At 38.6% G+C, this 13643-nt stretch overlaps 1 protein-coding gene across 1 annotated transcript in view; it reads right to left on the bottom strand.

Annotated features, from left to right (window-relative positions):
- Positions 1-13643, bottom strand: part of LOC309585508 (DNA excision repair protein ERCC-6-like 2) — a gene marked incomplete at its 3' end in the record, with an annotated part of 33261 nt that overhangs the window by 17882 nt on the left and 1736 nt on the right. Inside the window, exons 2-7 of the mRNA XM_082302278.1 lie at positions 12250-12674; positions 7869-7988; positions 6231-6424; positions 3454-3615; positions 2053-2260; positions 493-633 (exon numbers count right to left, since the gene is read on the bottom strand). Coding sequence (XP_082158404.1) covers positions 493-633; positions 2053-2260; positions 3454-3615; positions 6231-6424; positions 7869-7988; positions 12250-12674 — 1250 coding nt within the window. The remainder of the gene's footprint in view (positions 1-492; positions 634-2052; positions 2261-3453; positions 3616-6230; positions 6425-7868; positions 7989-12249; positions 12675-13643) is intronic.

The following is a 13643-nucleotide window of genomic DNA, read 5'->3' as shown; positions in this document are numbered from 1 at the left end:
TGCTATTGCAGTTCTCCCCTCAGTGAAACAAGGCAAAGTGAATGTTTAATGGCACAGAAAGGCATAACTGCAGTTAGAACACAACAAACTGCCCAGGTAACCTGCCGAGTTCAGGGTGCCTCCCATTTGCAGCTTCTGCACAAACTGCCCGAGTCACCTGGGAGCAGCATGCCTGACACATACTGAATATCTCAATGGAGTACCCTTGCCAATTCCAACTAAATCACAGGTGCATTTATTAATACAAAAGATCCAGAATTTAGTGCATAGATAACAACCAACTGCTCAGGGCATGCAAAGCAACTTTGCAGTAATCCCAAAGTGCCTAACTCCATCATGCTGGTAACGCAGCTCCCCATGTTTCCAGTCGGAATTTCCCAAACAGATGGCCTACACGTAGGCAAACATTTCAATCAGCTCTTCATCAGCAGTGAGTCTCTCAGGAAATGCAGAAGACTACGATCTAAAATACAAACAGTGCCAAGTTCTTACTTTGTAACAACAGTTCTTCCTTTTCCGGCCACTGTTGCAGCTACAGGGCTCTCCTGCTCTTAACACCAACGTTACATCATCTGTCTCTAGCACAGCCTGGTACACTGCTTTCTGGAATTCAGTTAAGGAACAAAACACCATCTGTCAAAAAGAAAACCCAAGAAACACTATCATGTGCAGCATACAATGAAAGGCAAAAAAGCACTGCATCAAAAACCACTGCACCAAAAAACACAAATCACAGATCCCTGAAAATAAAGCAGAAATAAATACTATACCTGCTCAAATAGTTATAGGAAATTATTCCACCACCAAATGAAAAAAAAAATGTGGATCTTGACACCAAAAGAACATGAACTGTAGCCAAAATGTATGCATACTTGTTTTATTCCATCTCAAAATTCTACAAAGAATATCAACATCATGCTACAAGAACCTCCTGTTACTTTGCTCAAGACCTTTCATAATGGCTTTTGTGAAGGAATAGGAAGAGAAAGGAAAATTGAGAGAAATAAATGCATAATTTTAATTACAGATTTCTCTCTGTTCTGCAAGGTGCTGAATCTGCCCTTTCTTTCCCCTTTTCAGGGGGACAGGCACTGGCTGTCATAGGGCACTACCACAAGCAGGACAAACAGAGTAAACAATGAGAAGGCAAGGATCTACACAGTACTATGGCCAAAACTCTGATCCCTCTTTTTAGAGACCATGGGTGGCATCTCCATGACATCTTTAGTCTTAAGCAGCAGGAGACAGAAATCTGAAGATCATTCCCTAACCTATGCTATCCACATAGTAGTAGCAGCACCATGCTGAGCTATAATAATACAGCAGTAACTTGAACATATACTCACATTAACAAGATAATAAAAAGAATAAAACCTGCTAGATTCAGAAAAGCGACTGACTGATGTTTGTGTTAATCATTCCTTCAGAAGACAGCCTAGATGACATTACTATAAACTAAGGATGAAGAATAAATACCTAATTTTGAAAACAAAACCAGCTGCAAACTTACATATTTGTCTGCTTAGAAGAAAAGATTTAGCAGAACTCTAAGATATATTAATAAAGTATTATCACTTCATATAGTATTTACAATTGCATCAGATGAACACCATTATGTCTGAGTTTTTTCTTTTATTTATGGATTGAAAATGAGGGATTTAAAAGCATACTGTTCCAAACACAAACTGTCAGGCTGCAAATTCAGAAGTTTTACATAGAATTTCAAGAAATTTACATACATTGCTTTGGGCTTGCCCAGCCCAGATAAGGACAAAAACACACATAAAACAGATGTGTAAATCACTAGTCAGAAGACTAGCTGAGCATTTTCATGCTTGATTAACTCCATTTCCATGTGCAATCATAGTAATTATGTGAACAAAGCACACTACTGCAAGTGCACTTTTTCTATGGCTACGGATTCTTCTTAAGTTAATAAGACGAAGAGAAAACCATAAACTGCAGACATGATGAAAGAGAAAAAATACAACAAGAAAAAAAAAAGAAGATATGTTCATTAATATTGTATCTGAAATGTGAAGGCACTCTTACTCTGTCCTCCTTTTTTGGCAACTGATCACTGATAAGTGCTTTGGTACGTCTCAGAAACCAGCCAGACATTTTTCTTGCTAGCTTCACCATGGCCTTACGACCTGTTGCTAGCTCCCTTTTAGTTGCAGTGTGCCTCTGGCCATGCTCCACTGGATCAGAGAATTTCTTCTTGAAATGTTCTCTGCTACCTAAAAGTCCTGGTACAGCCCTATTAAAAAACAAAAGGGGAAAGGGGATTGATTCACCGATTTAAAGTATACCATAAGTTGTTTTTATTTTCTGGCTAACAGCAAGAAATCTTAAAGTAGCAGTCACTAGAGAAACTACTAAAATTTTTAAGTACAAAGAGAAACACATAAACTATTTTCAGAGCTGCCATTTTCATCTGTTTTCTGTGATTCTCAAATGCTAAGAGATACCCCCCAGGATTAGGGTTGCAATCTCAAGAAAAACAGAAGTTTAGCAGAACAACAGAAATCACAAATATACAGAACCTCTGAACTACAAGGCTGCTAGTGCTCAGGAGCCTAAACTGGAAGCTAATCAGTCATGTTTTCAATTTTTACTATTTTTATTAAATCAGAATATGCAGATATTACAATTAACTAAATGAAATCTTGAGAAACCCAATAGTAAAAAGAATTTAGTAATTGTTGGCAGCACTACACATTGGAATAATTTACTAACAACATCAGCATAGTTTTAATGGATGAGATGCAACACTAAGCTTAAAATATTCTTCCTGCTATTTCTGTTCTGTATATCCTTGTATTTAAAATACGTTTGCTTTGTTCCTCCTCTGCAAAGCATTCCCAGAAGGTTTAGATTTGTATCTATGGTCAGTTGCACTTCTCCTTGACCATTAAACATTTTTCTGGACACGACTGTTACTTTTCAAATATGTGCACTTGTGCATTTTGAAAAAAAAGCAAAACATTATCACTTTCATCCTCCAAGTAGGACAGAATGACCTGCACATACCGGAAAGAGCAAAGGCAGTATGTTGGTCAAGGTTGTGTAATGATTCCCTATCTGCTGGGCAAAGGACAGATGAAAAAAAAAAAAGAGTGTCCTTAGGAAAAAGAAAAACAAAAAAAAAGGCAATGTGGGCAGTGGGGGAAGAATAATTTTAACTACTTCCCAAATTCCCCAAAGAAGCCAGAGGGGATGAACTCCAAATGTATTAAGTAACTGCAAAATACCAGGAGCTTACCTTCCCAGATGTGTTAGAACAAACACAGTTATATTCTCAGAAATAAGCAGGTGTTTTGAGGTTGAGGGGGTTTTTTTGCTGTTGTTTTTTTATAATACAGATGGGTCCATATCATCCAGCCCTGCCCCACCCCCGCTGCACAGTTAACATGAAGAGGTGTTCAAGCATAAAAAAAATATTTTATTTACCAGTCCATAACACACCAAAGTTCCTTCATATTGTTTTGAAGAATGGTTCCAGTAAGACCTATGCGAACACTACATTTTAATGACTTCATGGTTTGAGTTATTTGCGCCTTTGGATTCTTGATTCTGTGCGCTTCGTCCACTATCACAGCAGACCACTCTATACTGCACATCAAAACAAAAATTTCATTAATTTGCATTACTTGTCCCATCATCCCACATACATATAAAAAGTGAAGTCAGCCACACAAGTAGCTGTGATTGCTTTATAACACACTATCACTTTTTGATTTCCCTGTTTTTTTGTATTATACTACACCATTTCTTTATATTGTTTGTTTAGTAAATTCAATTAGTATAGTTCACCATAATGGCTAAACTACATCACCAAATAAATGAGCTACTGTTAACTGTATCAAATACTTTCTGTGAAGAAAGCAGCTTTCAATCTGTGGACTAATGAATCCAGCACATCTCACTAAAATTAACCCCACTCATAATTAAGATTTACAAAAAACAAGTAAGTCTCTGAAGGTAAACTACTGAAATATGCTTAACATAGGTATGCTTCATTTTCCCAACAAAAATTATCCAGTGCAAATACCAGTGAACTGAAAACATTTCAAACTACATACTTTCTACAAGAAAGTATCACCCAAGAATATCCATACAAAACCAATATAGCAGAGGAATTTTAATACTTTGTGATTGTGACTAGAAGGAACACCACTATAAGCAGTGACCAAGAGGTATTTTGCAGCCAATTCAACAATAAAACTTACAGGTAGAATGACCTGTATACTGTGATGATAATAATAAAAATAGTCTTCAAGTTCCCAGAAAGAGATTTACTAACTTTATGAGTTCACTTTATATATATGAGTATTTCAGAACACAACCATATCTAGTCTGATAATGCTGCCAAAAGCTGGAACAGACATGTTTTGAGATGTTTAGTAGAAAGCATGTTTCCTGAGCAAAATGCATTTGGTTCACTAATGAAGGCTGATCTTGCGGGCATTTTTGACACCCACTAAATAAATTCATTCATATTCAAGTTCCTACATTCCCAAAATACACTAAAAACTGGCATTTCTGAAAAAAGTCTAACAGACGTTCATATGCTAGCTCCTTCCACTTAAATCTCTCATACTGATTTACATGCATAACTGAGCATATGTATTCTTATCCCTGATAGTTCATTATTTATTATTATTAACTATTTTTGAGGCCAATCCATCACTGTAGTTAAGCAAGACACAAAGCTTCTTCCGGTGTTGAGCTCATAGGCCCATCCAGTCACATGCTCTGTAGAAACAGTTTGGTAAATCTGCATGCTGAGGAATATATTTGCAGGCAGTCACACATCAGATTTGCTCCACACACGCATTTATTTCCTGACCACAGTCTACTCCATGATCAAGCATGAAGAGTTCCTCAGAAAGAACACAAATAGTTAGGGAGCTGATAACAGAACTGCTTTATGCTTCTATCTGTACTTCTCACACCTCAGCACAGAGATGAAGATCTTATTGTTTTGGTGATGGATTTCCAAACAACTAGGATACTCTCTGGGGCCTGGACCTTTCCTAACACCTGAAATGCCAGGATCGGCAGATCCACTTATATCAGCCACTGACGGCAGGCTGCTATTACCAGCCATTGACACAACTTGTACCCTACTTCCAAGATGACATAAGGGAAAAGGGATGAGAAATGCATGGGTTTAAATCTCAAAGTTTTTAGGGCTCAGTAATTTCATCAAGCTGGTGAAAAGTGCAAACAACAAGGAAAATACCTTTTTGAACGTTTGCTAAAAATTCCAGGTGATTGTTCACCTTACACTGTACTGAAAGACAGAAATACCTTCTTTGTATCTTTTAGCTGTCATCAGTTTTCCGGCACGCAATTCCTGCATCTTTCAGAGAACATTTCATAGGTGTGCTACCAGCAAAGACTGGTTTTATGGGAACTATTCAAACCCTTACTGCTATCACATGTCCCATGACAAAGACAGCTGTATTGGGTGTGGCTGAGATGGAGCTGATTTTCCCATAGCAGCCCTCACAGGTCTGTGCTTTGCGTCCATAGCTGGAAAGGTGTTGATAACACACCAGTGCTTTGGCTACTGCTGAGCAGCGCTGGCAGAGCACCAGTGCTCTCTCTCAACATTCCCCCACATCAGCAGACTGGGAACAGGCAAGATCCTGAGAGGGGGCACAACTCGGCCAGCTGACCTAAACTGACCAAAGGGATAACTCATTCCATATGACATCAGCTCAGGTATAAAAGCTATGGAAAGGAAGAGGAATGGGGCATTTTTTATTTACAGTGTTTGCCTTCCAGAGCAACTGCTATGTGTGCTGAACCCCTGCTTCCTGGGAAGTGGCTCAACACTGCTAGCTGACAGGAAGCAGAAAATAAACCATTTTTTTTCCCTCTTCGCTTGTGCACACCTAAACTTTTGCTTTTGCTTCTGTAAACTGCATTACCTCAGCTAAAGATTTTTTTTTTTCTTAATTTCTCTTTCCTGTTCAGCTGGGAAGGGGAGTGATAGAGTGGCTTTGTAGCCACCTGGTGTCCAGCCAACGTCAACCATCAGAACTATACAGGTTAAATTCAGTAGCACAGGATAAATTCAGTAGTACAGGGAATCTTCTCTGCAGCACAGTGGATCAATGGATTTAACAGTAAATACATTACAGAGAAAAAGTTCTTGAAAAGAACAATGCACAATTAGTTAAAATTTGGTGCACACAAAAACACATTAAAGCCATTACCTGTTAAATTCATCCAAATATAGGCGAAGTATTTCATATGTTGTAAGAGCAACTTCGTATTTCCCTTGCTTGATGCGACTCATGTCATCGTCTTTTTTACTGCCATGTAAGACAACCACCTTAAAGTATCCCCATGTGTCTAACTCATCCTTCCAGTTGTACAGCACTGAAAGAGGGGCCACTATGAGGAAAGTCTGCAAACAAATACATATTGTAATACTACTTGAGAAATGTAATACAGCAATTTCTCAATAACAGAAGTCAAGATCTTGACTGTTCTACTGCTCTGAGCAGTTTGACTGTTTAATTCTGCCATTTCAAAGCATGTATGGAAAATATCTAAAATCAATATAAATTCAAAAGTGATCAGTTTACTGAGTATGTATATAATACAGCATAAAAATACTGTAATACTAAAATTAAATAAACAGCACTACTTACTCAAATTATACTCTAACAACTGCAGTAAGATGTGAAACACTACCACTTTGCTTTGTTATAGCATCTGTATATCACAAAATGTTTTACAAATGGAGAAAACAAAAGGATGAAGAGAGTAAGCAGCTTCCTCAAATCCACAAGTCTAGACATCATGTGACTTGAAAACAGAGCCCTGAAAAGGGTTAAAAAAATTAGGACAGCACATATGATTCACTTAATATCACAGAACAATAAAATCAGTGAGGTTGGAAGTGACCTTGGGACATTTTCAGTCCTACTTTATAGTCAAAGTAGTGGCAACACTGACTTCAAACCCAGGCTTTCCGAATTGAGGTCTTCAAAACCCCGTAAGGATGGATGGGGTCTACAAGTTCTCTGTGACCTGCTCCAACATTGTATGTCCTCAAAGTGGACATTCTTCTCTTATTCTTAGTCAGAAGCATTCCTGTTTCTTTGCACATGAAGTGCTATCCCTTTACCCCTTCCTCTCAGCCTGTATTTCCTGAGGAACACGTATCTGTTATTCACAGAGCTACAGTCATAGGACCCATCATGCCGGTCAAATTTTCTAATTACTCCATTAAAATAAAAATAACAATGGAAAACAGAAATCACATGGTTTCTGTAATGGATTAAAATGATCTTCAGATTTACCTTATTCACACAGAACTTTTACATGTATCTTTTATGTGCTGTCACTGTATTTGATTACCTAGATTATCAGTCAGACTTACTTCCAACATTATGACAGCCAATGAAGAAAATACAGGAGGTCACAAGGCTATTAGCAATACATATTCTAAATATATGGATTTGTCCTAATTAAATACCCTGTTATTATAGATATATATGCTTTTTTTACTTTAAAAATATCATCACACAACACTAATTTTCTACTCACTGACATGGGCTTTTCAATGTACTCTAGCCACAAATCTAACCCAGACACCTCAAAATTTTTTCCATTAGTGCAGATGAACAGTAGTAACAAATTAGACAATAACAACTAGAGCGAGAATGCTCTATGACAGTCTGGAAAACTGAAGACTTCCCAAGCACTTAGGAAAGGCAAGAAATCCTACTTCAGCAGCTGAATTTTAAAAATTAATGTACATAAACTCCTAGAACTAACAAACAAACAAATCCAAGTACTGCCTTTTATCAAAATCCTTAAGCCAGTATCACTAAAAGTTGTACCTTCTTGGGGTTACAATCTGAGCCCTTTTTCATTGTCCTTAGTAAAAATTCCGGCATATTATTTTCAATATCCTCACGCGTTCCCTTTTTGTGCAACACTGCAGCCAAAAATGAAATGACCTTGAGAAAGAAAACAATTCTCAGTGACTATGCAGAACAAGCAATTGAATTAATTCCACAAGAAATAAACATTTAGGACAAAATCCTGGACAGGACTTAGTAAGGTGGTTTGGTTTGGTGGGGGGAGATTTTTTTTGGGGGGGGGGAGGAGGGGGGTGATTGTTTTAAATAAATCTGATTTTAAACTGGGACCCCTCCCTCCGTTGGATTCCCAAGAATTCCTTGAATTAATGTTAAGGACAGTTAATTGCTCTATCTCACTCTTATATTCTCTAAGTGGAAAAGTCATAAAAATATACAAGAGACAGTATGAACGAGCCAGGAAAAAACAGAGATGACGCCTGCATTGCAACTCTCCTTTTCAGGGTATTTGAATCTCAGATGAGAAAACAGAAGGAACAGACATCCTCTAACTATCCTCTCAATATTATTTCTGCAAAAGGAAGAAGAGGCTTATCCTAGAGGTTTGTTTTTTACTAATATGCCTTTTTCTGTATGTTTCATTCCTTCAAATTCCTGTTGTTAACATCAAAACCATTTTCCTTCTATTGTGCTATATTCTCCCATCTGCCTCAAACCAGTCAAGCTGATTATGAGAAGATATTTATTACAATATACCACAGCAAGGACAAACATCCCAGCACAGGCTATTCCGAACTGCTCCTATCATAATCTAAAACAGGAAGAAGGCAGAGAAAGATCCAGCCAGAACACGCAAATCTAAAATCCACTTGGGATAAATGGTATCCATGGGACTAAGCAGCAGCAAGGACCAGATGCATCATCAGAGAGGTGCCCTTCTTTTGAAAACTCAACAGGCCCCTTTTATTCAGAGCACCCAGCTCCAGCCGCTTTCTTTTTGCAGCTGCTACACAGCTGCTCATAGCAGGACAGAGGTAAAGCTACCAACTGTTGATTTCCAAAAAAAATCTTCTCCCTCTAATGATGGGGAGAAAGAGCTAGTCAGGACAGGAGAGTGCAGAAAAAACACCTGTCTGGGAAGAGAAGTTAGATGGACAGAAGAGAGAAGAAATCCATCACATGGATGGCCACCGAGTGAAAGAGAGGTATGTAGACTAAAAGTAACCCAAACAATTTTATACATAATATCTCATAAACTGAGGTTGAGATGAACTGCCAGTTTGCACATGTTGTTTAACTAATGACCTTTACTTTTTTTTTTAATCCTTTGAGAATTAGAATCAAATTCAGCTAAACAATAAATCTCCCTGTCTCTTCCACATTCTCCATTCTTGGAAGAATTTGCATCACAAATTTCTAAGAGTAGCAAAGGCAGTGAAACAGCAAGGCATTACCAGAAACCTTTGGCTCTTCCAGATAAAGCAAGAAGCAACCTAAATGCCTTGACAGGAAACTATTTTACTGTGATCACACTAAGAAACAACATTATTCTATTTGCCTTCACTTAAACTTCAGCTTGATATGGAAGAGCCATATGGTCAGGCCATTAAATGCAAAAACCAGTTCAGAAGTACAAAGAACACTAAAATTCAAAGGATTTCTAGAAATGTCTATCTCATGAATCATCCTCTAATTCAGAAACAGTAAAGTTCAGCCAACTGACAACCATAAGACAACTTTCTTCTAAGACTGTATCAGTTACTCGATGAAATTTAAATTTATTTTTTCATATGTACTAACCTTTTCTAAACAAGTGAATTCTTCCGTTTTACTTCACATCCACTGAACTGCCTTTCCCATACTGAACTTGAACATTATCACTGTGTTTTATAAAAAATACACAAGATCACAGAATCATAAAAGGGTAAGGGTTGGGAACAAACCTTAAAGATCCCCTAGTTCCAATCCCTGCAATGGGCAAGGATGCCATTCACTAGACCAGGTAGTTCAGGCCCCTATCCAACCTGACCTTCAACACAAAGGTTACTGGAAGGCTGCAATGAGGTCCCCCCAGAGCTTTCTCGTCTCCAGGCTGAACTGCTCCAAAGCTCTCTGCCTGTCTCCATAGGAGAGGTGCTCCATCCCTTGGGAACACCTTGTGGCCTCCTCCAGACCCACTCCAACAGGTCCACATCCCTCCTGTGCTGGGGACCCCAGAGCTGGATGCAGTGGTCGGGGGGGGTGGGAAGGGGGGGTCTCAGAAGGGCAGAGCAGAGGGGCAGAAACTTGACCTGCTGGACATGTTGCTTTGGATGCACCCCTAGGCTGCAAGTGCACCCTGCTGGCTCATGTCCAGCTCTTCACCCACAAGAATCCTCAAGTCCCTCTTCGCAGGGCTGCTCTCTACAACTTCTCCCAACTTCTACTCTCGTCTGCGTACCCAGGCCCCAGCCCAGGTGCAGCAGAGTTGTTGCACTTGGACTTGTTGAACTTCATTAAGTCCTCATGGGCCCAGTTCTCAAGCTTGTCCAGGTCCTTTTGGATGGCATCCTGTCCTTCTGTTGTGTCAACAGCACTGCTCAGATTTGTGTCATCTGCAAACTTGCTGAGGGTGCACTCAGTGCCACCGTCTGTGCCACTGAAGAAGACTGCAGAGCAGTGGTCCCAAAACAGAGCCTGAGGGACATCACTCATCACCAGCCTCCACCCCAACACAGAGCCATTGACCACAACTCTCTGGCTGCAGCTAGCCAGCCAGCCAATTCCTCATCCATTGAACTGTCCATCCATCAAATCCACCCATGTCCAGTTTGGAGGTAAGATGTCATGTGGGACCATATCAAAGGCCCTACAGAAGTAGATGACATCTGTCAATCTTCCCATATTGACCATTACCATCACTCCATCATATAAGGCCACCAGAGCACTCAGGCATGAGTTTGCTGGGTGCCTCAGATCAGTCTCCTCAACCGTTCTTTTCTGACCTATGTACTTACAGAATCCCTTCACATATTATTTTATTCACATAGGATATTCTTTGAAATCTCTGCCTTTCTTCTGAAAACTTGACACAGACTAAAAGAAATAGCCATCAGATGTGAATTCCACATATCCACTGTCACTGCGTGATAAATGTGCCTAGACAACCAGCTGAGATTCAAGACACACAAGATGCAAGCAAGACAACTAAATTTAGCTCCTCTTTGCTGAGTTTACTATTATCTTATATATATATTTCTTTCTACATAAAATCAGATTATTTGCAGTTCTGAGTAGAAACAGTCTTCCATAACTATTGAGTTAGTTCTTCAACTACCATGGACAAGAAACATGACCATGCTTAAAATGAATGTAGTTTAGTTTTAACGAGCATCTGTTAACAGGGCATCATCAGATACATATATATATAAACCCATGATACACCTCTAAATGCTCTATAAAGAGTTTTGACAGTTTAGTTTACCCACTGCTCTTGTTAAGCTTGCTACAAGACAACAGTTTTTTGCACTGAAAGGCATCTGTCAACATTCTCCTACATGGAAGGGCAATAGACACCTGCCATATACCTGGCAGTGAAGAAATGAGCTTGCATTGGACACATGGAGAAAGGGAAAAAAGAGCAGAACAAAGACTATCCCCCACAGAACTCAAGCTGCTAACTTTAAACCAGACAGACTACAGAGAATTTCCACACATAAAAACACCGTAATTATAATAAAACAAGAAAGAAAAAAACAAGAAAGAAAAAAACAAGAAAGAAAAAAACAAGAAAGAAAAAAACAAGAAAGAAAAAAACAAGAAAGAAAAAAACAAGAAAGAAAAAAACAAGAAAGAAAAAATAAATAATTTAGGTCACACAGATTCGAAGCATAATGAAAAAAATCCAGCTACACTTTGTCCTCTCATCAATCAAGCTGTATTTCCAAAAGAGTGATAGAAGTAGCATGGAATACCAAAACACTTTTCCCAGAGATAGGAGTAAAAATGCCTGCTCTTTTGCATTCCCAGAACAATGAAACTATCTGTTCTCAGGAAAAAAGTTAAAAGGTAATTTAAAAGCAAGAGTCAGATAAGGGCCTCAAGTTCTTTTAGTGTACTCCAGTGCAAATTGCTTTCATGATGGGCAGGTAGCAATCCTCAAAGTAAATTCAACACACTAACATTTTAACTATTGTGCTTACACTAAAAGGACCCACATCCCAATTTTATGGCCTGTAAGGAGTGAGTCTTAAATCAGCAATGGGCTCTTGGCTCTGAGTGCTGTCCTGGACATCATGTCCTGCCTCATCCATCTCTGCAACAGCAGAGGGACATTTAAGCTTCATAAATACAATGCTTTTTAAAAAAGATTTATGGATCCCAGAAAACATGCTCCCACTGTAACGAACAAAAAGAATACCTGTATTGTCTTCCCAAGGCCCATATCGTCTCCAAGAATACACCCCCTTTTATCAGCGTAGTGTTTATACAGAAACTGGGCTCCTTCCCTTTGATAATCACGCAGGTATCTGTTAATTGTATATGGAATAAAATCGCCGTTGTCAGATAATTTAAAAGCAACTGCAGGAGATGGAAGATTTTGATCAGGAAAATATGGCTTTTCCAGATCATCCTTATCAAATATTAAGCTTTTCCAGGGTCCTCTACTATCTTTTACTTTACAAAGTTTTGTTACTAGTATTTTCCTTTCTTCAGACTCCAAGAATGATACGACAGCAAATAATTTTCCATTTTTGTCCTTTTCAAGAGAAGTTATTGTTCCTTCATGAAGTTTTCCATTTTCAAGACAAGGGGCAAGGCATTTCTCCCCAATACGCCAATAATCTATAAAAAAAACCCAAACACACATAATGATAAACTGGCCTGATGTACAGAGTATTTAATTTCTTCACTATCAAAACTACGGATGTAAATTTAGTTGACAAAAGGCATGCAACTTAATATAAAACACTTCATTGAGGGTAGCACTAGAATCGGGACAACAGTTACTGTTCACAACCAAACCCTGAGCTAGACATAAAATCACAGTTTGTTCTAACACCACTATTTTAGAAATACCAGAAGGTGTATAGGAGAAAAAAAGCAAAACACAGATTCCGTTGCATTAAGTTTACACAGTGGCTTCACACAGGCAATCACAACAGTACGTATCAAAGTGGAAAGAACCACATCATACTGACAATGAAAAACAGAACAAAATAAGTCTACCAGAAGAAACAAGATCTTCATTTTTCACAGTAAAAAGACCTCACAAATAATGGCTGCACACAGTTTTCCAAATCTGAACTGAGAGAAAACGGGGTGTTCTTTTGAGTTTGTAGAAACAATTTCTAACCTTCCCCTGCTCAGTCATTCCAAAACAAAGGAACACAGGATTCATTTCAGAACCTTTATTGTTTCTTATCTATTTCCTGGAATAAGTTTTGATACTTAGAAGACAGTCATTATCAACTGCAGTGAGAGGCACCTATGTTTTTCACAGGAAGGAGTAAGCCAGAGAGAATCTTGCACCAGAGCAAGTATTCATCATTCTATGACCAGTGGTGGTACATGTTCCAGACACTTTTCAGAGGTAAGGAAAAAACTTGTGAAGGCAAGAAACTCCACCTTCACCCATTTTTATGTCACCATGTAAAAACTGGAAGACCGGTTCTCCTCACCACGTGCTAAGCACCTGGAAGTGTACGCTTACAGGACTACTTTCCACAATGTATTAGTTAAATCAGAGATAACTACAATTCATTTTTTTAAATAGATTTAATTATATACACTTAGAGAAAACAGAAACATCCA

This window comes from Coloeus monedula (genome assembly GCF_965178545.1).
Source record: "Coloeus monedula genome assembly, chromosome: Z".
Lineage (NCBI taxonomy): Eukaryota > Metazoa > Chordata > Aves > Passeriformes > Corvidae > Coloeus > Coloeus monedula.
The sequence above is the reverse complement of the archived record's forward strand: the minus strand, read 5'-3'. Positions and strand labels throughout refer to the sequence as shown.